The sequence below is a fragment of the Carcharodon carcharias genome, chromosome 21, assembly GCF_017639515.1.
Source record: "Carcharodon carcharias isolate sCarCar2 chromosome 21, sCarCar2.pri, whole genome shotgun sequence".
NCBI lineage: Eukaryota > Metazoa > Chordata > Chondrichthyes > Lamniformes > Lamnidae > Carcharodon > Carcharodon carcharias.
In genome coordinates, this window is record NC_054487.1 from 20,701,017 (window position 1) to 20,723,439 (window position 22,423).

At 43.7% G+C, this 22,423-nt stretch overlaps 1 protein-coding gene across 3 annotated transcripts in view; it reads left to right on the top strand.

The window, feature by feature from the left end:
• braf (B-Raf proto-oncogene, serine/threonine kinase) overlaps positions 1–22,423 on the top strand; it is a 143,777-nt gene that overhangs the window by 84,402 nt on the left and 36,952 nt on the right. For 2 of the 3 annotated variants that reach the window (XM_041215778.1, XM_041215779.1), the window contains exons 5-11: positions 825–927; positions 6,056–6,204; positions 8,634–8,753; positions 11,372–11,531; positions 12,695–12,734; positions 20,701–20,843; positions 21,753–21,870. In XM_041215778.1, the coding sequence (XP_041071712.1) occupies positions 825–927; positions 6,056–6,204; positions 8,634–8,753; positions 11,372–11,531; positions 12,695–12,734; positions 20,701–20,843; positions 21,753–21,870 (833 nt within the window). Of the gene's footprint in view, positions 1–824; positions 928–6,055; positions 6,205–8,633; positions 8,754–11,371; positions 11,532–12,694; positions 12,735–15,348; positions 15,469–20,700; positions 20,844–21,752; positions 21,871–22,423 lie in introns of all 3 variants that reach the window. The other variant, XM_041215781.1, reaches the window with a different exon arrangement.

The following is a 22,423-nucleotide window of genomic DNA, read 5'->3' on the forward strand; positions in this document are numbered from 1 at the left end:
AAAAGTTGTGTTTTTTTTAAAATGTTGTTTTCCCAGATATATCTAATTTCGGATCCATTTGGCGACCCTTGCCAGTGTATCAAATAGCATCATTTAGTTATAAATTGTAAGTACCTATGGTATAGGGCATATGCTCCATGTGATTGAGTTACAAAGTAGTAAAACTGAATGATCTTGTTTCTCACAAAACCTGACCAATTCCTGATAATTCCACAGTATGTATATATTCTCACACCAAAAACACAGCTTGCACTGACTGTCAGTGTGAACGTTGGAAGCATAGCAAAATCTTGTCACAGACTGAATAAAACCTGCGTGTACTCTGCTTCTTATTTCAGGCATAATCCCGGAACTGTGACCTATTACTTAGGACGTTCTCTCCCATTGATTTTTTCTTCTTCTTTGACACTTGGCTGTTGGATCCTCTTGAACCTCAATTGAAAGCCATGGTTCTTTGCCTCTGAAAGCAGCCACTGGATCCTAGGAATGTGTAGGCTCTTAGCAAAGGAGTAGCAGGAGTACAGGCGGAGAGCAAGCTGCTGATACCAAATAAGGCGAAAGCTGACCCATTTTGGTGTGGGTTTAGAGCGAAGTGTTGGATTGATCTGGTTGGCTTCTGGTATTGAAACGTTTGTCCAGATCATTTCCATTGAAGTCTGATAGGGTACAGTAAGCAAACTGCAACCTGCTGCTTCATACAGTCTCTTTGCTTTAAGGAGAGCGCGGTTTTTGTCCAGTCTGGTCTGGTCGTATGTTGATTTTTGTTTCACTTCTTCCTGCAGTCCAGTTTGGATCAGCAGCAACTGAGTTTTGTGTTGTTTCAGGGAGAAGAAGCCCATTGGCTGGGACACGGACATGTCCTGGTTAACAGGAGAAGAGCTGCAGGTGGAGGTGCTAGAACATGTTCCACTAACCACGCACAACTTTGTAAGTATCTGGCAGCATTGGCAACTAACTTGTATCATATAAATGGTTGAAGGTTGACTGGTGAGCTTTTAAAAGAATAATTCCACTTTGACCTACCAGTCAGCACCATTTGGTTGTGACATGGTATCCTTGGGTCTTGCTGATGTCAGATGGGACAGCTTGCAGTTGTGATGGTGGGAGGGCTGCAGTCTCGGTACCACTGCTAGATCCCTTGGTTGCCTGATCCTGTCGCTCTCCATCCTGAAAGGCAATCCCTGGTGCTGATTCTATGTTGTAAAGATGGATGTAGGATTGCTAGTCTCCCTGGTGCCCCCTGTCACTAATCAAGCTTCAGAAATCAGAATATGAGGGACTCAATTTCATGCCATTTCCACTCCCAGGAAAATTTGGCTCACTGGCACAATTGGAGACAAGGTGTTTGCCTCCTTCACGTCAGCCAGCGGCAATGGGGGGAACCGTGTAAATGATCAGGGCAAGGCAATCCTTTGCTAGCAGGCTCATCTGAACTAGCAGTATACATAACTAGTGGGTTGCCTTCGTCAGAAGTAGCAAGGGTAAAACCTCCAGCACTATCTGCTATTGAGAGCTAGGCTTCACCAAGGTTCTGACCTTCCTCTCCACATGTTGGTTCATGTTGGTGAGTATAATCTCTGTGCTATCCCACCCGTTCCAGGAAGTTTATCAAACTTCACAGCATCACTCTGCTAGGCATTGTTAGTATGGCGGTACTGTATAATTAGAGGATCTGTTTCTTTAAAATTGTTAGGAGCTTGGATGTAGAATGTAATTGTACATTATAGAATAATTGAATGCAAATAATAGAGTCAACACTGACTGCCTTGCCAAATTTTTAATAATTACACTGCCTCTTTGGTGAATCTCATCTTCCCTCACATTGAAGTTACGGACTTTCGTTATTCTACGGACCTACATAGCCTCCCTGTTATTATGACCAGGCAGTCGTTCTTCATGTGTGAGCCTACACAGTAAGTGTTGGGTATGAGAGCCCAGCTTCTCCTTGTGCGTGCCCATTGCCCACACACACAGCTCCTGCATGGGCCAGTGGTTAGTGATCTAAATCCCTGGTTGACTGCATTTAGCTCTCCTAGCTCCCTACCTTGGGTATGCTGAGGCCAATTCATTACTGCTGCCCAGGCTGAGATGAGCTAACGTCCCTGAGGTCCAGTTTGGATTTCTCTGGCTGGCTTTAGAGAGGTTGCAGAAAAGAGTGGTTCCGGGGATGAGGGATTCCGTTACATGGATAGATGGACAAGCTAGGGTTGCTTTCCTTGGGGAAGAGAAGGTTGAGAGGAGATTTGATAGAAGTGTTCAACATCATAAGGGTCTGGACAGATTAGAAAGGAAGAAACTGATTCCATTGGTTGGTAGGTCGAGAACCAGAGGTGATTGGTAAAAGAAGCAATGGTTACATTAGGACCTGGAATGCGCTGCCTGAGCATGTGGTGGAGACAGATTTAACTGAAGCTTTCAAAAGGGAATTGGATAATCACCTGAAGAAAAAAACAATTGCTGGGCTACGTGGAAAGGACAGGGGAGTGGGACTAACTGGTACGGACAAATAGCGGCTCTTGTTTTGTAACCATTCTGTGCTTCTGTATTTCACTGGGCAATAATCTTTCTTGAGCAATCGGAGAATTCAGCAACATAAATCTAGTATTGTTTTCTCTGCTTCCCCAAGAGTTATTTACTTTCTTTATTTAGTTTCCTTTGTTTTAAAATGGTTCTCTTTCTCTCTCTCCCACACTCTGTCAGCATCCCAACCACCCCATCCCACCTCCTGACACTGCCCTTATTCCTTAGTGCCTTTTGTGTTTCGGTGTAACTCAGCCCCTTCCTCTTGTTGATTTCCTCCTTTTGTTTGTGTTTGGTTCCTTCAAGCAGCACTGTTGAGGAGATTATTGATGTTTCACAGTGGTGTAAAGGCTCAGTCCATGTCTGGAGACTGGACCTGCCTCTCCTTGAATCCTGTGTCAGTGATATAAGCGTTTCATTGCTATGCTCCTCGAATCTTGGGTTGATAAGCACCAATTTGAACAGTTCGTCACCCAGCCTATTAATCACAGTGGCACCAATGCATCATAGGAAAAAATGCACTGAAGCCAGCATCATAGTGTGATACCCTAATCTATCACAGAATCCTACAGTGCAGAAGAGGCCCTTCGGCCCATCGAGTCTGCACCGACATGTGAGAAACACCTGACCTACCTACCTAATCCCATTTACCAGCACTTGGCCCATAGCCTTGAAAGTTATGATGTGTCAAGTGCTCATCCAGGTACTTTCTAAAGGATGTGAGGCAACCTGCCTCCACCACCCTCCCAGGCAGTGCATTCCAGACCGTCACCACCCTCTGGGTAAAAAAGTTTTTCCTCACATCCCCCCCCTAAACCTCCTGCCCCTCACCTTGAACTTGTGTCCCCTTGTGACTGACCTTTCAACTAAGGGGAACAGCTGCTCCCTATCCACCCTGCCCATGCTCCTCATAACCTTATACACCTTGATCAGGTCACCCCTCAGTCTTCTCTGCTCGAACAAAAACAACCCAAATCTATCCAATCTCTCTTCATAACTTAAATGTTTCATCCCAGGCAACATCCTGGTGGATCTCCTCTGCACCCCCTCCAGTGCAATCACATCCTTCTTATAACGTGGCGACCAGAACTGCACACAGTACTCCAGCTGTGGCCTCACCAAGGTTCTATACAACTCCAACATGACCTCCCTACTTTTGTAATCTATGCCTCGATTGATAAAGGCAAGTGTCCCATATGCCTTTTTCACCACCCCACTAACATGCCCCTCCACCATCAGAGATCTATGGACACACACACCAAGGTCCCTTTGTTCCTCAGAACTTCCTAGTATCATGACATTCATTGAATACTTCCTTGTCAAATTACTCCTTCCAAAGTGTATCACCTCACACTTTTCAGGGTTAAATTCCATCTCGCACTTATCTGCCCATTTGACCATCCCATCTATATTTTCCTGTAGCCCAAGACACTCAACCTCACTGTTAACCACTCGGTCAATCTTTGTGTCATCCGCAAACTTACTAATCCTACCTCACCACATAGTCATTTATGTCGTTTATATAAATGACGAATTATAGGGGACCCAGCACAGATCCCTGTGGTACGCCACTGGACACTGGCTTCCAGTCACTAAAGCATCCTTCTGTCATCATCCTCTGTCTCCTATAGCTAAGCTGATTTTGAATCCACCTTATCAAATTACCCTGTATCCCATGTGTATTTGCCTTCTTTATAAGTCTCCCATGTGGGACCTTGTCAAAGGCTTTGCTGAAATCGAAATAAACTACATCAACTGCACTCCCCTCATCTACACACCTGGTCACCTCCTCAAAACATTCAATCAAATTTGTTAGGCATGACCTCCCTCTGACAAAGCCACTTACACAAGAAATAGGAGCAGGAGTAGGCCATTTGGCATCTCAGGCCTGCTCTTTCATTTCAATAAGATCATGGCTGAGCTGATTGTGGCCTTAACTCTACTTTCCTGCCAGGCCCATATAACTGTTAACTCCCTTGTCAATCAAAAATCTGTCTAACTCAGCCTTGGAATATATTCAGTGACCTGGCCTCCAGTGCTCACTGGGAAAGAGAATCCAAAGATTCTTGTGCTAAATGAAATTCCTCCTCGTGAGCTAAATGAAATACCCCTTACTCTGAAACTGTCTCCTCATTCTAGATTACCCCATGAGGGGAAACATCCTCTCAGCATCTAGCCTGTTGAGCTCTCTCAGAACATTGGAAGAACTCAGCAGGTCTGACAGCATCTGTGGAGAGAGAAACAGAGTTAACATTTCGAGTCCGGATGACTCTTCAGAGTTTTCCCAGAATTTTTTGTTTTTATTTCAGATTTCCAGCATCCGCAGTATTTTGCTTTCATCCTCAGAATCTTAGCTGTTTCAATAAGATCACCTCTCGTTCTTCTAAGCTCCAATGAATATAGGCCCAATCTGCTCAACCTTTCCTCATAAGACAGTCCCTTTATCCCTGGAATCAGCCTAGTGAACCTTCTCTGAACTGCTTCCAATGCATGTATATCTCTCAAGTAAGGAGACCAAAACTGTACACATCATTCTAGGTGTGGCCCCACCAATGCCCTGTACGGTTGTAGCAAGACTTCCCTACTTTTATATTCCAACCCCATTGCAATAAAGGCTAACATTGTATTTGCCTTCCTAATTACTTGCTGTACCTGCATGTTAACTTTTTGATTCATTTACAAAGACACCCAAATCCCTTGAATCAGCAGGCTGTTTAGTCCTGGACGGCATTGAGCTTCTTGAGTGTTGTTTGAGCAAGAAGCTCGATGCCGTCCAGGACTAAACAGCCTGCTGATTGCCACCCTATCCACCACCTTAAACATTTACTCCCAACACCACCAATGCACAGTGGCAGCAGTGTGTACCATCTACAAGATGCACTGCAACAACTCATCAAGGCTCCTTCGACATCACCTTCCCAAACTCACGACCTCTACCACCTAGAAGTCAAGAGTAGCAGATTGATGGGAATGCCACTACCTGGAAGTTCCCCTCCAAGCCACTCATCATCCTGACTTGGAAATATATCGCTGTTCCTTCACCGTCGTTGGGTCAAAATCCTGAAACTTCCTCCCTAGCAGCAGTGTGGGTGTACCTATGTTAGATGGACTGCTGTGGTTCAAGAAGGCAGCTCATCACCACCACCTTGAGGACAATTAGGGATGGGCAACAAATGCTGACCTAACCAGTGAAGCTGACATTCTATGAATTAAAAAAAAATTAGCCTTTACTAAAATCTCAGTGACAACATAAGAGTTGATGCCTAATCAGGTGTTCTTGTTCAATAGAACTGACTGAATAATAAGCAGGGATGACAGTTCCTGACAGCCTTGTGTCACCTTTGAACCTGTTTCTACTCTCTGTCCCTCTCAGCAAAAGCATGAGGATTTCATTAACCGTGGCACTAATTCAATCATCCGCTGTATCTTATATCAAACTGACCTTGACACTGACCCCGGTGACAGCTATGTTGGATTTATCCAATCTGGAGCATTCCTTCTGTCAGTCTATAACTTTTATTATTTTCCGTTTCAGGTTCGAAAGACTTTTTTCACTCTGGCGTTCTGCGATTTTTGCCGTAAACTGCTGTTCCAGGGTTTCCGTTGTCAGACATGTGGATACAAGTTCCACCAACGCTGCAGCACGGAGGTCCCCCTCATGTGTGTCAACATCGACCAGTTAGAGTAAGTACAATCACACTACAAAGGAGGCAGTAGGCATCATTGGCCAAGGAATGATATTGAGTGAGACCGGTCTGGAGTAACTTTAGAGCTGACTTTGGATAATCCCTTCTAACTGGACAGGTTCAAGTTTAGGTCGTTGGGAGCAATCAGTACCTTTCTATACCTTTTTGTCTGACCCGCTTATGAAATCTGGAAGATAGCTCGTAGTTCTGGTCCTCCACTAGTATAAAGAATGACATGGATGAAGTGAGTGTAATGTGCCCAAGTTTGCTGACAATACAAAGTTAGATGGGAAAGCAAGCCAAGAAGAGGATGTGAAGAGGCTGAAAAGGAATATTGAGAGCTTATGTGAAAGTTGGAAAAATAGAAAAGCAGAATATCTTCCTAAATGGTGAGAGACTGGGAAATTGTGGTGTTTGGAGTGATCTACATATGCTTGCACATGAATCACAGAAAGTCAATGTGCAGGCACAGCACGCAATTAGGAAAGCAACTTGTTTGTTAGCCTTTATTCCAAGACAATTGGGGTGTAAGAGTAAAGCAGTCAGACTGCAATTATAGAGGATATCGGTGAGACTACACTTGGATACTGTGTATTGTCTTGATTTCCTTACCTAAGGAAAAACATACTTGCCTTAGTGCAATGAAGGTTCATTAGACTGATTCCCAGGGCAAGGAAATTGTCCTTTGAGGAAAGATTGAGTAAACTAGGCCTATGTTTCCTAGAGTTTTGAAGAATGAGAGGTGATTTTGGAGAGCAAGTTAAATTCTCAAGGGGCTTGATAGGGTAAATGCTGGGAGGATGCATCCCCAGGCTGGAGAGTCAAGAACTGGGGATAACAATCTCAGAATAAGGGGTTGGCCGTTTAGAACTAAGATGAGGAGAAATTTCTTCACTCAAAGGATTGTGCACTTTAGGAATTCTCTACCCCAGGAGCTTTGGCTGCTCAGTCATTGAGTATATTTGAGTGAGCAATCAATGGGTGTTTAGATCAAAGAGAATCGAAGGATATGGGGATTGCTATGGTAGAAGGTCAACCATGATCTTAATGAATGACCTACTCCTCCTATTTCTCACATTCCTAAATGTAAGTTCAAAACTCCCACAGGGCAAGTTGTGAACTTGAGTTCAATAAATTTAGTCATTTGTTGCTGGTATTAGAAAATGACCATGAGAAAGATTGTTATAGAAATCCAACTGGTTCACTATTGTCTTTCAGAGAAGGGAACCGCATCTTGTCTGGGCCTATAGCTGTTGCTCCTAATAATGTTAAGGCCCACAGAAGCCTGTTGCCATCCCAGGGGTGGGCAATTGTTGGCAGTTGTTATTGGTAGAGTGTAGAACAAATTGTTTTAAAATTAAAGCGGCTCACTGGCTCCAGTCTTCGTCTCAAATAAGTGAGAATGCTGGTCCCTCAAGGATTTGGCATTTTTGAGGCTCCAATTCCAAGAGCAAAATAAAAGTATGCTTACTCTGTAAGTACTCTTTAAAGAAAATGTTGCTTTCTGGGGCACTGTTTGTTAAAGTTGCTATACAAATGCAAGTTATTATTGTAAATACACAAATGGAAAAGACACCGGAGGAAGCATGAATTCATGCACGATGTATTTCACGTGTAATGGTTCTGTATTGTCACATCATTGTTCCCAACCTTGACTGAGTTGTAGGTGTTCAGTGCTTGCCCCCTAATCATACACAACTCAGTCCAGAAACAATCCAGACTTGCAAGCACACGACCTGTACTTGTATTTCTCCATAGTTCAAATGAACATGGATTTAAAGAAAAATCACATGTCCATCATTACACTGAAGCCTGGAAGGAATTTCCTTGTTATGCCAAGCATAGATATTCAACTGTGGCTCAGTGGAGTTTTGTTTGAGTCAGAAGGTTGAGGGTTTAATGCCCGCTCCAAGCACTGGAGCACAGTCCAGGTGGACACTCCCAATACAACAATGAGGAAGTGCTGTACTGTTGGAAGTGGCCATTTTTTGGATGAGATGCTAACCAAGGTCCTGTCTGTGCTCTGAGGCACACGCAAAAGATCATATGGTATTATTTGTAGACGAGCAGGGAGCTCTCCTTCATGTCCTCGTCAGTATTGGTTCCTTAGCTAATATTACAAAACAGATTATCTGGTCTTATGTCTCATTGCTTGTTTGTGGGAGATTGCTGTGTGCAAATTGGCTGCCATGTTCCCCTATAACCAAACTTCAGATGTGCTTCATTGGCCCTTTATATTGAGATGCCCTGAGGCGCTACATAAACACAAGTTTTCTGTTTTGTTCCTATTTAGCCACTTGTGCAACCGTGTGTGTTGATTTTTGTTAATGTGGCAAAAAATAAATTGCTGCAGTAATGCTGTGATTTTTGAGTTCATTTCCCATCCCCTCATTTCTCCTGGCTTATTTTTTGTCCATCTTCCTTCAGTTTGTTAATTCTCTCGCGAATTTATGAGAACCATCCCATTACACAAGACGACGTATCGTCTGGAACAACTCCACCTGGCTCGGGGATGTATCCTTCAGTCCCACCCTCCGATTCCACAGGGTAAGTCCTTTTCAGGAGACTCTGTCTGTCTGTGTTTGTCTGTCTCTGAGTCTATCTGTCTCTCTTGGTCGGCCTGCCACACACACGCACACACGCTCTCACTCTCACTCTCTCACACTCACTCACACTCACACTCTCGAGCTCTCACTTTCTCTCAATCGGACCCTCTCTCTCTCTCTGTCGGTCTCTCTATCTCTCAGTCCCCCCCTCTCGTGCTCTCTCTGCCTGTTCCATTAGTTGCGAGCATGATTGGTGAGCAGCTCGCCAATTCACGTTTGTCACAATCTTTCACTGCCATTTGTACTAGTTGACCCAGGAAAAAGTGGCTGAGCTTGAGGATGGTGTCCCCGTTTCTCGCCCAAGTCTGCCCCTCCCCTTCCACATCAACATTGAGGCACCAGCAGAAGTTAGTAGTTTTGTTTTGCCTGCCTCTATTCCCTGATTCAGTGACCACCAGTGCTGCTACATCTAACCTGCCAGCCCACCAGAGCCTCGATGCTACTAACTTTAACTCGCCAACGTAAACCCCTTCCTATTCCTGATGAGGGATGAGGAGGGAAGGCAGAGTGAGGGAGTGATCAGGAGAGGAGGCACAGTGAGTTTTGGGCATTGAGAGTGGGGCATAAGGGTGGTGTCAGTGTGGGAGGGAGAGTGAGGGTGGATAAATGTGGAGGGAGAGCAAGGTGTGGGTGGGCATGTGAGCGGAGGGCAGATGAGAATGAGTAGTGGGAGTGTGTTAGTGAAGTGCAGAGAGAGCAACCAGTGGACTGAGTGGCAGGGAGGCATGGAAATTGATCAGCAAAGCAAGCAGGAGAGAGACAGCAGATGAAGAAAGAAAGCTGAAGGCGGCATGAGGAAAAATGACTAAAGACAAAGAACAGAGGCAGAAGCGGGATGGAAGGAGCAAGTGACTGAAGTGGAGAAAGTGCAGAGAAATTCTGAACTGGAGGCAAGAGTGGGTCGGGTGTTTAGATTGGTGCAATCCAATGCACACTAGTCTGAGTAGGATTTCTCATATAGTCACACATGATTTAATTCACCACAACCCACTTGTTAGTGTCACCCACTTTTGGTCTAGTGATCCAATCATTGGGGCATCTCCTGTTTTTCCAAGTTGAAGCCCATGGAATAAAAGAGACAATGGCAGCTTGATTGACAGGAAACAGAGAATAATGGTTGTTTTTTGGTCTGGGGCAAAATATGCAGTTCACCAGGGATCGATACTTGGCGCACTGCTTTTCTTGGTCTTGTATTTATGATTTAGGCTTGAGTATACAGGGCACAGTTTCAAAATTTGCAGATGACACAAAACTTGGAAATATTTTGAACTGTGAGGAGGCACTTCATGAGGACATCGACAGGCTGGTAGAATGGGAGGATGCATGGCAGATGAAAGTTAATCCGGAGAAATGTGAAGTGATATTTTTTGGTAGGAAGAATGGGGAGAGGTAATATAAAATAGAGTACAATTCTAAAGGGGGTGCAGGAGCTGAGGGGCATGTGTGCATAAATCATTGAAGGTGTTTGAAAGTGGTTGAAAAGGCAAATGGGACCCTGGGCTTTATAAATTGAGGCATAAAGTTCAAAAGTAAAGAGGTTATGTTGGACCTTTGTAGAACACTTATTTGACCTCAATTATGTCAATTCTGGGCATTAAACTTTAGGAGGGAACTGAAGACTTTAGAGATGGTGCAGAAAAGATTTGCAAGAATGGTTCCAGGGATGAGAGACTTGTTACATGGATAGATTGTGGAAGCAGAGTTGTTCTCCTTTAGAAAAGAGAAGGTTGAGAGGAAATTTGATGGAGATGGTCTAAATCATGAGGAGCCTAGACAGAGCAGATAGAAACTGCTCCCATAGGTCAAGAACCACAGGAAACAAAATTAAAGTGATTGGCAAAGGAAGCAATGGTGACAAGAAAAACCTTGTTGCACAGTGAGCAGTTAGGACCTGGAACCTGCAGTCTGAGAGTATGTTGGAGTTAGATTCAACCTTTGGGTTTCAAAATGGAATTCGATGAGTGGCTGAATTGAAAAAAAAATTCCAGGAGTTTGGGGATAAGGACATGGGAGTGAAACTAGCCAGGTTACTCTTGTAGAGAGCGAACATGGACCTGAAAGCCCTCCTTCAGTGCTATAACCATTCTGTGATTTTGTGACATGCGTAATGGGCAGACATAATAAGCAGACATGTGACCTTCCACAGGGAAATGCCAATGATGCCAGCATTTAATACAGGGAGTGTCATTTGCTGATTAAGTGCTGCCCCAGAGAGAGTGGAAATGCCAGTCTGAGCATTAAATCAAGTGCTGCATTGCTGTACCACATAGACCAAGGAGGATTAGTTTCTGCTCTCAGCTTGTTAGACGCTGAAATCTATCTCAATATGAGATAGCCTTATGAAGGAGGAGCCAGCCAGAAATCAGTCCTCTTTGTAATGGCCCCCTCCCTCAGTCGAATAACCTAGTGGTATTCACTCTCAGAACGGCAGCTTGATCAACCTGTGAGCAACCGATGCCCATGGAATTGTACCTCAGCCTGAGTCAAGACGCTGTGAAAAAAAGTGAGAGAACGCACTACTGTTGAGAGCACAGATATAATGGCATTTTGTATTTACAGGTCCCTATCTCACCCAACCGCCTCCCCAACAAAGTCAATACCCATCCCACAGCCTTTCAGACCTGGGGAGGAAGACCAACGCAATCAGTTTGGGCAGCGAGACCGATCATCCTCTGCACCAAATGTACACCTCAATACCATCGAGCAGGTCAATATTGATGTAAGTATCCTCACACCACCCCGGCACTTACTGTGGCTGTTTAAAGGTAGAGGGAGGGACAGTGATCATGGAACAATCACTTTATGGCGTTTGTCACGACTCAGTGATAGCACTCTCGCTTCTGAGTTAGAGGTTAAGTTCAAACTCCAGAAACTTGAGCCTAAACTAACACTCCAGTGCTGTACTGAGCGGGTGCTGCACTGTTGGAAGCTCTGTCTTTTGGCTGAGATGTTAAACTGAGGCTCTGATGCCCTCTTGGGCAAAAGATCCCATGGCCGCTAATTGAAGAAGAACAGGAGAGTTTTCCCTGGTGTCCTGGCTAATATTTATCATTCAAACCAAAATCTCCAATGTGATTTTATGGTAATTTATCTCATTGCTGTTGATGGGGCCTATCAGTGGCTGCCAGTGACTACTTTTCAGAAGTAGTTTTCGTTGGCTGTTAAGCACTTTGGGATGTCCTGAAGTCATAAAAGACACTGTATGCAAAATTGTTCTTTGCAACAGGTAAGCTCCAATGAGGAAGTGATAGTTCAGCTTGTGCAGTGGTTTCTTGTAATCTTCCTTGCACTAATCTTTTGACGCTGTTACTATTGTCGGGATGCCTTTTTGAAAATCTGCCAGGCTAACTTTATTTTCCCCCCCCGTGTTCATTTTTTTTCCTTTAGTCACCATTGTTAAAGGTGTTGACTTCTTGTTGGCCTGTGGTGCCTAGACAGTATCATGTAAGCCTAGACAGTGAGAGTGGAGAGGCCATTTCAGCATGGGGCATCACAGCTGAGGTGCTGATTTTCCCAAAGTCCTGAGCCGTGCCCTTTCCAGCGAAGGTGAATGTGTAACATTCAGTAGTGGGAACCCTGGTTAGTTCCCACATTCTTTCCCTAACCCAATTGTCAATTGTGCTGCCATATATTAATATTCATCTCTCGTTCGGGGGTGGGATGAGGTGGGTGCGGGGTGGGTGTGGAGGCCGGTGGGGGATGCGTGAGTGGGTGGGCGGGGGGAGAATTCTTGGTCCTTTCCAACCCTCAGATCTCCTTTCTTAAGACCTCAAGTAAACCTTGCTCTTGTGACAGAAACTCATCCACTCAGTAACCTGACTTCACCCTGGAGTCCTCAAAAATATAAATGCATGCAGCTAACCTTTGCTCCTTGTCCCCTAGGGTCTGATCCGGGATCAGGGTCTACAGCGCAGTGATGGAGGTAAGAACACATAGTGTGACACTTTGACGCCCTTATATTTTGTGGGTTTCTTAGTGGAGATTTTAAGAAAACATCAAGGTTTTCATGGCTTAGTATGCTCATTATTTTTATTCCCCTCAAATTATTTTTCACATAAATTTTGTGCTCCCTGAAGTGAAGAGTTAATGCTGGGATAATGTAGCGTTTGTCAGTAGGCCTTCCTCTACTGTGCCAATGTGGCTTTTTCCATTTCCTATACCAGCTCTCCTGTGTGCCCCCGAGTAGTGCTGCCAACTTAGTGTTGAATGGTACCATATGGCATTTGTGCTGTGGGTTGTTGCCCAGCAGGGAATGCCAAAGATACCTGCCTAGATGTATTTCACCCAGCAGGCAAAAGAGACTCTGCTTATAGTTGAACTTGGTTCTCCCATTGAATACAGCCTATTGTGGTCCTTTATTAATGGAGACCAAATTTTCAATTAAGTGCTAGAGTGATGTCAATCAATTTATTGGAGGGGCACTGAAATAGTCACGCAATGAAAACCCTTTCAGGCCATGGGAAGAGGCACCAATGTAGATAATAAAGCAGCAAGGCCTTCAAAAAGCTGAGTTGTTATAATACCCTTTCACCTTCCTACAATAAAATTCAACATGTTCACACCTCTGGTATCTATCTGCCTTCTTTGATTTTATATTTGTTGCCTATGTTTCCCCCTCCACCCTTCTAGAAAGTGACGTGACCTTTTAATTCACCCCAGGTATTTTTCATATATGAGTCTAATTATGGGTCGGTAGACCATTTGACCACAGTTGAGCTCGAGCCTGCCTCATTGGTTTTTTTCCAAACTCGCGTTCCAGCAGTAATCCTTGGCTAATGATGAGGAGAGGGAATCTTAACTGACCTTTTAATGAAAAAAATTACCCTCCCCAACACAGGGAAATTAAGGCCACTTGCAGTGTCCCAGCTGTGTTGCAATGAGTTAGCCCAGCAAAGACAGGAGAGTGATCACTGGGTCAGTGTGGCTCAGCAACTCACTTGATAAACCTCTAGGGCTGTCAGTGTATTCTGTCTTGACTTGATGCGGATAGAAAAGGCTGTCTTGTTATGTTTTGTGACCTGGAGCTTGGGGGTCAAACCTGACAGTTTTACTCATTAAAGTGGCACACTTCAAGTCCCAGCAGTTTGTGAATTGTACACATGGACCTGCAGCCAGTGCTATAGTGCATGTGCAAGTGAGGAGCCAATGGTATCACTAAGTTGTTCAGAATATCGGGGTGGAGGAGGTGACACAGTGGTAATGTGACTACTAACCCAGAGGCCCAGGCTAATGATCTGGGGACCACAGCAGCTGGTGGACTTTAAATTCAATTATAAATCTGTAATAAAGGTCAGATAATAAATCTGGAATATAAAGCTAGTCTCAGTAATGATGCCCATGAAGCTATCGTTGATTGTTGTAAACACCCATCTGATTCATGAAAAAAAATGGCAGCTCAGCCTATTATTTTTAATGTTGCGACACCCTTAATTCCACAACTGCCACCACCATTTCCTTCACCCCGGGGTTACTTGGATCAAAATTCTCTCCCAGTACCAGTTTGGACTGAAACTCTCTGTAACCATGTCATTGTCTGGCCTTCACATTTCAAGGGAGGAGAGTCTTACTCTTGCCCATGGTTAGACTTCACTGAAATTTTAGGAACTTCTTTGAGAGGCTGAGTATCTGCTGATAAAGGAAAGGATTTGAGAAGTGAACTTTGATGGACAGCTATATATTTTCACTGTCACTTTTTCATTTTCATTAATAATGTCTCACTCCTCCTGCCCACCAAACTAGAACCAGATGGTTAACCTGTAGCGTGAGGAGCCAGTGAGCTATTCTTCTCCCACTCTGTAGTGAGTTTAGCACAGTTATGCTGCCTTTACCAGCTGAGACACTGCAAGAGTATTCATTAGGCACCAGTAATTACAATATTAGCTTACACTCTCAGGATGGGTGCTACCTCTATTCTGGGTAGGTGAGGGGGAGCACAAGGGAGAATTTGAGTTAGTTTAAGGCGACTGTCAGAGCTGTGATAAAATATAGTCAGCTCCAATTTGGCTTGTTCTTGCTTTGTTCTGCTGCTGAACCCCTATGGAATTAGTCACAGATAGCAAACAAAGAGTTTCACCTCTTTTATTTTTTAAAGCAATATACGAAAGAATTTGAAATGGTGCATTGATCTCCATTTAAGTATGTGATTCCTTTCTGGCAGGGCACATTGTGCACTAAAATAATGTATGACCAATGCAGCTTCAGCACATTAGGTAGAGTCTGGTTGTGGCACTCTTTCTGAAAAAGCTGTGATGCCTGTCCACTTGTATGTTCCCAAGGCAAGTTATCTTGGCTGTCACGGCTACATTGGGAACCAGTGTGCAGATATAAGAACGTTGGTCTCTATTCTGATTAAAAAGAGTTGTTGATGGACATGCACTGTACGAAAAAGGGGAAGATCCTCCAGCAGAAACCCTACTATAGTACACAAAGCTTCTTTTGCCCTTTTAGAATATTTTTTTTCTATCCAATAAGAAAGAACCCTATTGCAGGGATTTTTATTCCTGCTCCTTTACTCCTTTTCTTTTCTCTTCCCGCAGCCCCCTTGACGCAGCCGGTCAGGTGCCTCAGGAAGTACCGTTCCCGGACTCCCAGCCCTTTGTTGCAATCTTACCCCAATGACATTGTCTTTGATTTTGAGCCTGGTCCCGTATTTAGAGGTACTTGGGCACCTCTCCTCGCTTACCCACCTGTGCACGCTCCCTCACAAACATTTACATTGCACCGCACCAGTTCTCTCACCGCTGCTTCTCCACCTGAGATTCATGTCCACTCCACGGACCCATTCTGTACAGAAACTGTGGAGCAGGTAGCTCGATCAGAAGCAGTATTGAACAGAGGCCTGGAAAGAGTGGTAAACATGGTTCGTAAGAAACAGCAGATTCATGGACAGTAAGTTTGTGAGCAATCCTACCCGGGTCTTGACACACGAGTGCTTCTCCGGCTGCCTAGCTATTAAATTTTAATGTATACATGCAAAGAAATCAAGCCCAGCACCCTGAATTAGAAGGGTGAACAAGGTTGGCCGGGGCCGGGCGGGGGGGTGGGGGGGAAGCAAATAGATGTGGCCAAGGACATTGGCTGTACGGCAGAATTTAAGAGGATATATGTCCTAAGATTAATGACATAAGGACATTTCAACTGTGTTCTTCTCTGAAAATGCTGAAAATCAGATTGTTTTAAGACGATTTAGGATTTGCTGCATTGTTTTACAACAATTTGCCTTTATATTGTATCAAAGGAGGATGTACAGAAATTGGGGGTGAGCAGGAGGTATGATAATGGCGGACAGTCACTGCATCTTGTTTGTCCCTTTAGTACTTAGTTAACTCAGTTCTAAGTCAGTGAAATATGAGACTAGATACTAATACTTGATAATAGGTTTATTTACAGAATGCAGTCTCTCATATGTCTGCTTCCTACCTACCTAGTATCCCTGTGTTCCCAGCAGTCTCTCTTTGAGTGTTCTCAGTACTTAATTAAACAATACCCTTTAAATGTGTATCTCGACCATATAATTAACATACCTTTAGTGCGTACACATGTATTTATAATTCACATGGTCTGCTGTGGTAAACCTACATAAATGTGGGCTTTTCCCACTCTTCCTTCAACTTAGCCGCAGAGACAGAGGCACAGAATTAGAAGCTAGTAAACATTTGTGGTTGCTGCAGCAAAAATCACAACTGAGAACCCAACATTGAACGTGCAAAATTACTAGTAAAATTAGATGACAGAGAAACAGTCTATATTACACATTTGAAATGGTTGAATTAACAGATACATTACTGAGTGCAGTAAAGTGGTCATGTAAGAAAAGGAAAGGGGTGCTTTACATTTATTTATATCATATTATGAAAATTTAAATATGACCAGTTGAGATTAATCTTCTCTGACCAAATGCCTTAAGGCCCTCTCTTGTTTAGCATTTGTGACCTGAGGGAAACAAGTTAGTTAATGCATCCAGGTAAGAATTGACCCTGTTAGCCTATGCGTAAAACAAGCAAGCGTACAGAAACTTAATACAAAAGCAAAATACTGTAGATGCAGGAAATCTGAACTAAGAACAGAAAAAACTGGAAATGCTCAGCAGGTCAGAGCAGTATCTGCAGAGAGAGAAACAGAGGTAACGTTTCTGTGACTGTTCATCTATAGACCAATGCCAGAACCTCTCCCAAAACATGCCCCCAAGATTATGTCAATACCAGCATATTTTTTGGGGTGGAAAGAAACTAATCAAACTTATAGGATGATATTGGTTAGGTTTTTGAGTTGGCCAGGAGGTATGGAAAGTTGGCATTTCAAATGGACTCTGCAGAACGCATCAAAGCTGGAGAACTCAACTGTGATGTTGGCATATGGCACCAGTCTGTATGTTATATATGTTGTCATAGCATACTTATAAGGTGTGTAAAGATATTACCATTGTACCAACTCATTGTATGTGTTTGTTTATACATGGACAAATAGCTAGCAACAGCATTGTGCTCCTTCCACTGACCTGTAGGAAGGATGACAATCCTGTTACAGCTGGTGTAGCCAGAGAAGCCCCATATCCAATTTATGCCAGCACTGGAGTAGGTTGATCTGTTTTTGACTAGCCCCCTAAAAAGGAATCTCTGTTGGTTGATCAGAGTTGATTTTGAAAGTGTTTTTTTTTTTGAAAGTACTTCTGTGGCATCTGCCTGAAGGAAGGTAAAATGGAATCGTCCCAGTTTCCAAACTCCCAATCAGCCCAGTAGGTTCTTGGTTCTCAGCCATTTGGCACAGGATACATTGGTGACTGAACATTCAACCTATCTGCCATTCCAAACATGGGCTTGTCATTTAGAGCTATTCTGCAGTATGGCTGTTGGTTTCTTGGCAAAGCCTGAACAGCCTCCAAGCTGTGCTGCTCATAGGTTGCATTGGAGGTGGCACATGTGTCAGTTTTAAAAATTCATTTTGCTTTCTTCCACCTAATTTCTTTTCCTGGATCATAGTGGGAGCATCCCATTCTAGTTTGCCAACATTGTCACCTCTGGACTTGACTTTCCCAGCCAGACCCTGCCCTCCACCCTATATTAACTCCAAATCACCCAGCAGTCTGTGTCCTCTTCTCACAGAGCCATCTGCCCCATATTGAGGACACAATCTTCAGTCAGCATGACCCTCACAACCTGCAGCTTTCTCCCTAACCACTTCACCTTGTTACCTTTGTGCACCTTCTCAACCTATCTGTCCAACAACATGTATGATTGCTCTTCAAAACCTCATTCCCCATTCCTGCTTGTGGTTGATCTGTCCCTTTGCGAAGTGCCTTTAGTGGGAGCTTTACAACACTTAAGATGCATTTAAGTGGACGCAGTTATTAGAGGGCCCCCCACCCTGCTGCTTGGGTGTAGGCTGCTGAAGTATCCTTTGCCCCTTAGATGCAGCCAACTTTTGATGCTACCTAGATGTTGGAATTTTCCTTGTTTTGAGGTCATTATTGGCCAAACAGGGTATGTTGATTCCTTTCATTCTCAATGCACAGCATTGAGGGTGAGATCTTACCTGGACCTTATTAGTAACCAATAAAGCCAGTGTGCAGTTGTCTGTTTGATGCCAGTGCCAACTTTATCAGGAATTGTAATTTTACCCCCCAGTTTGCACTAAGAATGGTTTGAATTTGGGTGCTTACATCAGTGGAGAGTGCTGTTGCTATGTTCTGTAGATAGCATTGCTGCACAGGCCATGCATACTTTCTTTGGTGTCTATTTTAGCAAATGATTTTCAGCTCGGCTAGGCAGTTGGACTCATGAACTGTGGCCCCACCTGTCCTGCTCCCTCTCCTGGGTCTCCATCGTTAACATTATCAGGGTTGGAGCATTATTGAGAATGAGCACTCATGTCACTAAACGTGCATTTGGAGAGCAACTTTGATGTCCCCCACATACCCCAAAGCTCTTCACAAGCTAGTCACATACTTTGAAGTTCAGTCACTGTGACTATTTGGGATTGTGGCCTTCAACAAGAAGATAGCAAGCAGCAGTATCCAAGGATCAGGGGAAAGCAGGAGAGGAGATGGGATGGAAATCTGAAGAGGGAACAGCAGAGAGAGAAGGAAGGGAAAATCACTGCTGTACAAGTCTGGGGAAAACAAGAATCACATTGACCTTTCTCAAGGCCTAGAAACAAAATACTGCTTCTGATCAGCACCTGTTTTCCTTATCGAACACATTCCTGCACTGTTTTATAATTTAGAGTCACTCTTTAAGTTTAGTGATAGAGATGATGTGCCTTTTCTCTGGGTTGTCAAACTGCTCATTAACACAAATTGTCGGCCCTATAGCAATTGCTTTGGCAAAAAAATTCTTCGCTTTATTATTTAAAAATTGTTTTGAAGGCAATTTATCTTTCATAAACTAAATACAGATTTGACATTCATTTAAGTGGTTTTGGTATGCAGTCTGAGCCAGAATGAAAGGCACACAGTTTACATAATGTGCTTTTTCTTACATTTGTATTCTATGCTTTTTGGGGGTGGGGGGAAAGAATTATTTTTTCTAAATGTTCTTTTTTACCTTCATTCTTTCCCAATAATGTACTCACTTTTTAGAGCATGTTATCACTAAGGATTCTTTGAGACTGTTGTGCAAAACCAAAAGATGCTGAGATTGTGCTCGAAATGTATTTAACTCTTTAAGCTAATAAGCTTACTTTAGGCAACAGAACTAATGAAATTTTTTTCCTGCTTGTATGAAAGGTTAATGAATAGACCAGTATGCAGTTAGCCTGTGAAACTGCTGACTCTCTTTCTGGAGTGCAGTACCGTGGGAGCTGGCACTAGCTGGGTATAGTTTCATGGTTGCTAGCTACCCTCTGTGTTCCCTCAGCCAAATAGCATATCTTTATCTGGGAGTCTTTTCAGGAGGTGTAGCAAGCTATTTGACTTTCAGGTCAATCCCAAACCCCAGACCTATACCCTTCTTTCCAGCAGGAGGTGTTGGATTGAGAACAAAAGTGGCTGGGGCTGAGGGCGCTTGGGTGAGTGGGGGCAGAAGAGGGGTGTGCATTTTTACTCCTTGTAATGCTGAAGTCAATTATTATCCCTGACCAAAATCCAGGGAAATTGGAGATTGAAGCTGATAGCTCCTGACCTGTTTGGCTTTTCTCAGCTGTGTTGGGGTAGGGGGGTTGGAGGAGTAAAGCAAGCTGCACCCTTGCTCAGAAACTCACTAAAGCAGACCACATATCATTGACTATTGTTGTACTGGCCCTAAATGTGTCTGTTTGTTGTATGTAGACACCCTCCAATGCAGTCTGAGTGTGAACTCTCGATTAAGTAAAAGCAATATTTGCAATTATCGACTATAAACTCCCCCTAAAACTAATAGTCATGAAGCACTTGGTTTTTGTCCTACTGGACTCCCATCAAGGCATCCAATATATTTATCTCTAGCTACTTATTTTTTGCTCCAGTCTGAAGTAGGCACAAAAACTTGAACAGTTTGAATTACACAGCACCCCTGACCTCACAATAACAGTTTATCCGCTGCACAGGGTTAGTAATGAGAGAGGGCGAGCTGCTTTTTAACTTTGCTGCTTAGCTGACCCACTGCAACATGAACGGGAAATTTCCTGTTGAAGGCCAAACTTCACGCTTCTCTATTTCTCTTTCCATCCCTAACTCTCAGTCAAAGATATAGCATCGGTCTGTGCATGGTCACTCCTTATTTGGGGAGCCACTTTGGCTGCGAGATCATTCACCAGTGTCGTACCCTGCATGGGCTGTCCAACTTCATAGTTTAGCTGCTCGCATTTTTTTTGGATGACTCTTTGCTGTAGTAATGATTCTGCTTTCTTTCTTACCTCTTAATTTCTCTCTACCCACTCCTGTCACAATTTTATTTGAAACAAAATGTAACCAGGGTCCACATCGGGACTCTCTGCCACCCCACCTGCTTCGTTGCCCGGTTCTCTGACTAGCGTCAAAACGTTGCAGAAGTCACCTGGTACTCAGCCGAGAGAGAGGAAGTCATCATCCTCATCATCTGAAGACCGGAATAAGATGGTAAGAAGAAGATTGTTCTTGCTCTGTCTTGTGTAATGGCGATGAGGGGCTGAGGTACTTTACTGGGACATTGCACAGAGAAGTGGGGGAATCTCAGGCCCGAAGGGAGGGGGCAAAAGTGGCTGCTCGCTAGAAAGGGAGGGATCGGCAAGAGTTCCCATTTTTGGCTGCCCTCCTGCTGGCAGTGTGCATGGTTGTGGATTTTTCAGTAGGAGCAGGGCCAAAGTTTGGGTTAGGGATGGCTTGTGGTGAAATAGCCTTCAAGGCAGTTGCGGGGAAGAGGGAGGGTAGATAATATTGGATGGAAGAGATGTGTTTGGTGGTTAAATGGGTTTTCTGCTGATGTTAGTTGTGATTCTGCAATCCTGGCCCACTTTCAAAACCTGCTACATCTCATGCTGTGTGGCTCACTTTGTGATAGGTTCAGATGATGCAGAAGGCCCTTTGGCCCATTCAATTTCATTCCTTCAGAATACCAACACTACCATGTTTCCATTTGGTTGTTCATGAGTCCACATCCACCTGACCATCTTGGTAACTTGCTCATTCTCTTGATCATCTTTTTCCATTGATGGAAAGTCATAGTAACACACACCTTCCTGCCAAAGTTCAAGAAAGCTACCTAAGACATCAAGGGTCAGGTCTTTCAGTAGAGTGATTGGAACTCAGAATTTGCAACTTGAGAACTCACAGTGATAAACACTTGTCACATTGTATATTGAAAATTCTTTGAGCAAGGTAATGGATGGAATGTTGGCCCTCATGGAAAGATGGGTGTGAATGGCACTTGTTACGAGAGCAGAGTCAGAGTAATTGGGACTTTCAAATTGAATGGTATTTAATAATTGCACTACAAAAGTTTAACCTGGTTTTTATTACCTTATGTTTATGGTTGTTTCTGCTTTGTAGAAAACTCTGGGGCGGAGGGACTCCAGCGACGACTGGGAGATTTCAGAAGGACAGATTACACTGGGCCAAAGAATAGGATCAGGCTCGTTTGGAACAGTGTATAAGGGAAAATGGCACGGTACGTAATGGGGAGGTTGGAATTGCCTTGGAAAGGATTGCTGCTATTTGATGTATATCTGAACATCTCAGTGATCCCAAAGTGCCAAAACTTTTGAGTGAATGTCACTGCACAGTAGAGCCATTTCGGGCACTTGCAATCTCATCTGAGAGTCATTTATAGTATATAATTGCTATGTTTTACAGATGGGTGTTCTTAAGTTCACTGCCAATGATGGAACAATTTGGATAAAGACTCAATGCTAAAATGAGGCTCCCCTCTTAAAGACAACAGGAATGTTCTGTAATTTCTGTCTACCCTGTCCTCATTTGGAAGCACATTGGGCAATGGCATCATATCAGTGTATAAACATGAGGAGACGGATGTATTAAAAGAAGCCTTCCGGTTTTCTCTCAGAATGTAACTTGGCTCAAACTGATGAACAAGCCACCAGACTTTTGGATTTCGGAGTTAGTGAACTAGCTTCAAAAGTAAAGAATTCAGTGCAGAATGAAACAAGTACTGTGCACTGTGAATTCTCACCATATTTCCCCCCGTGACTGCGACTGCCCCC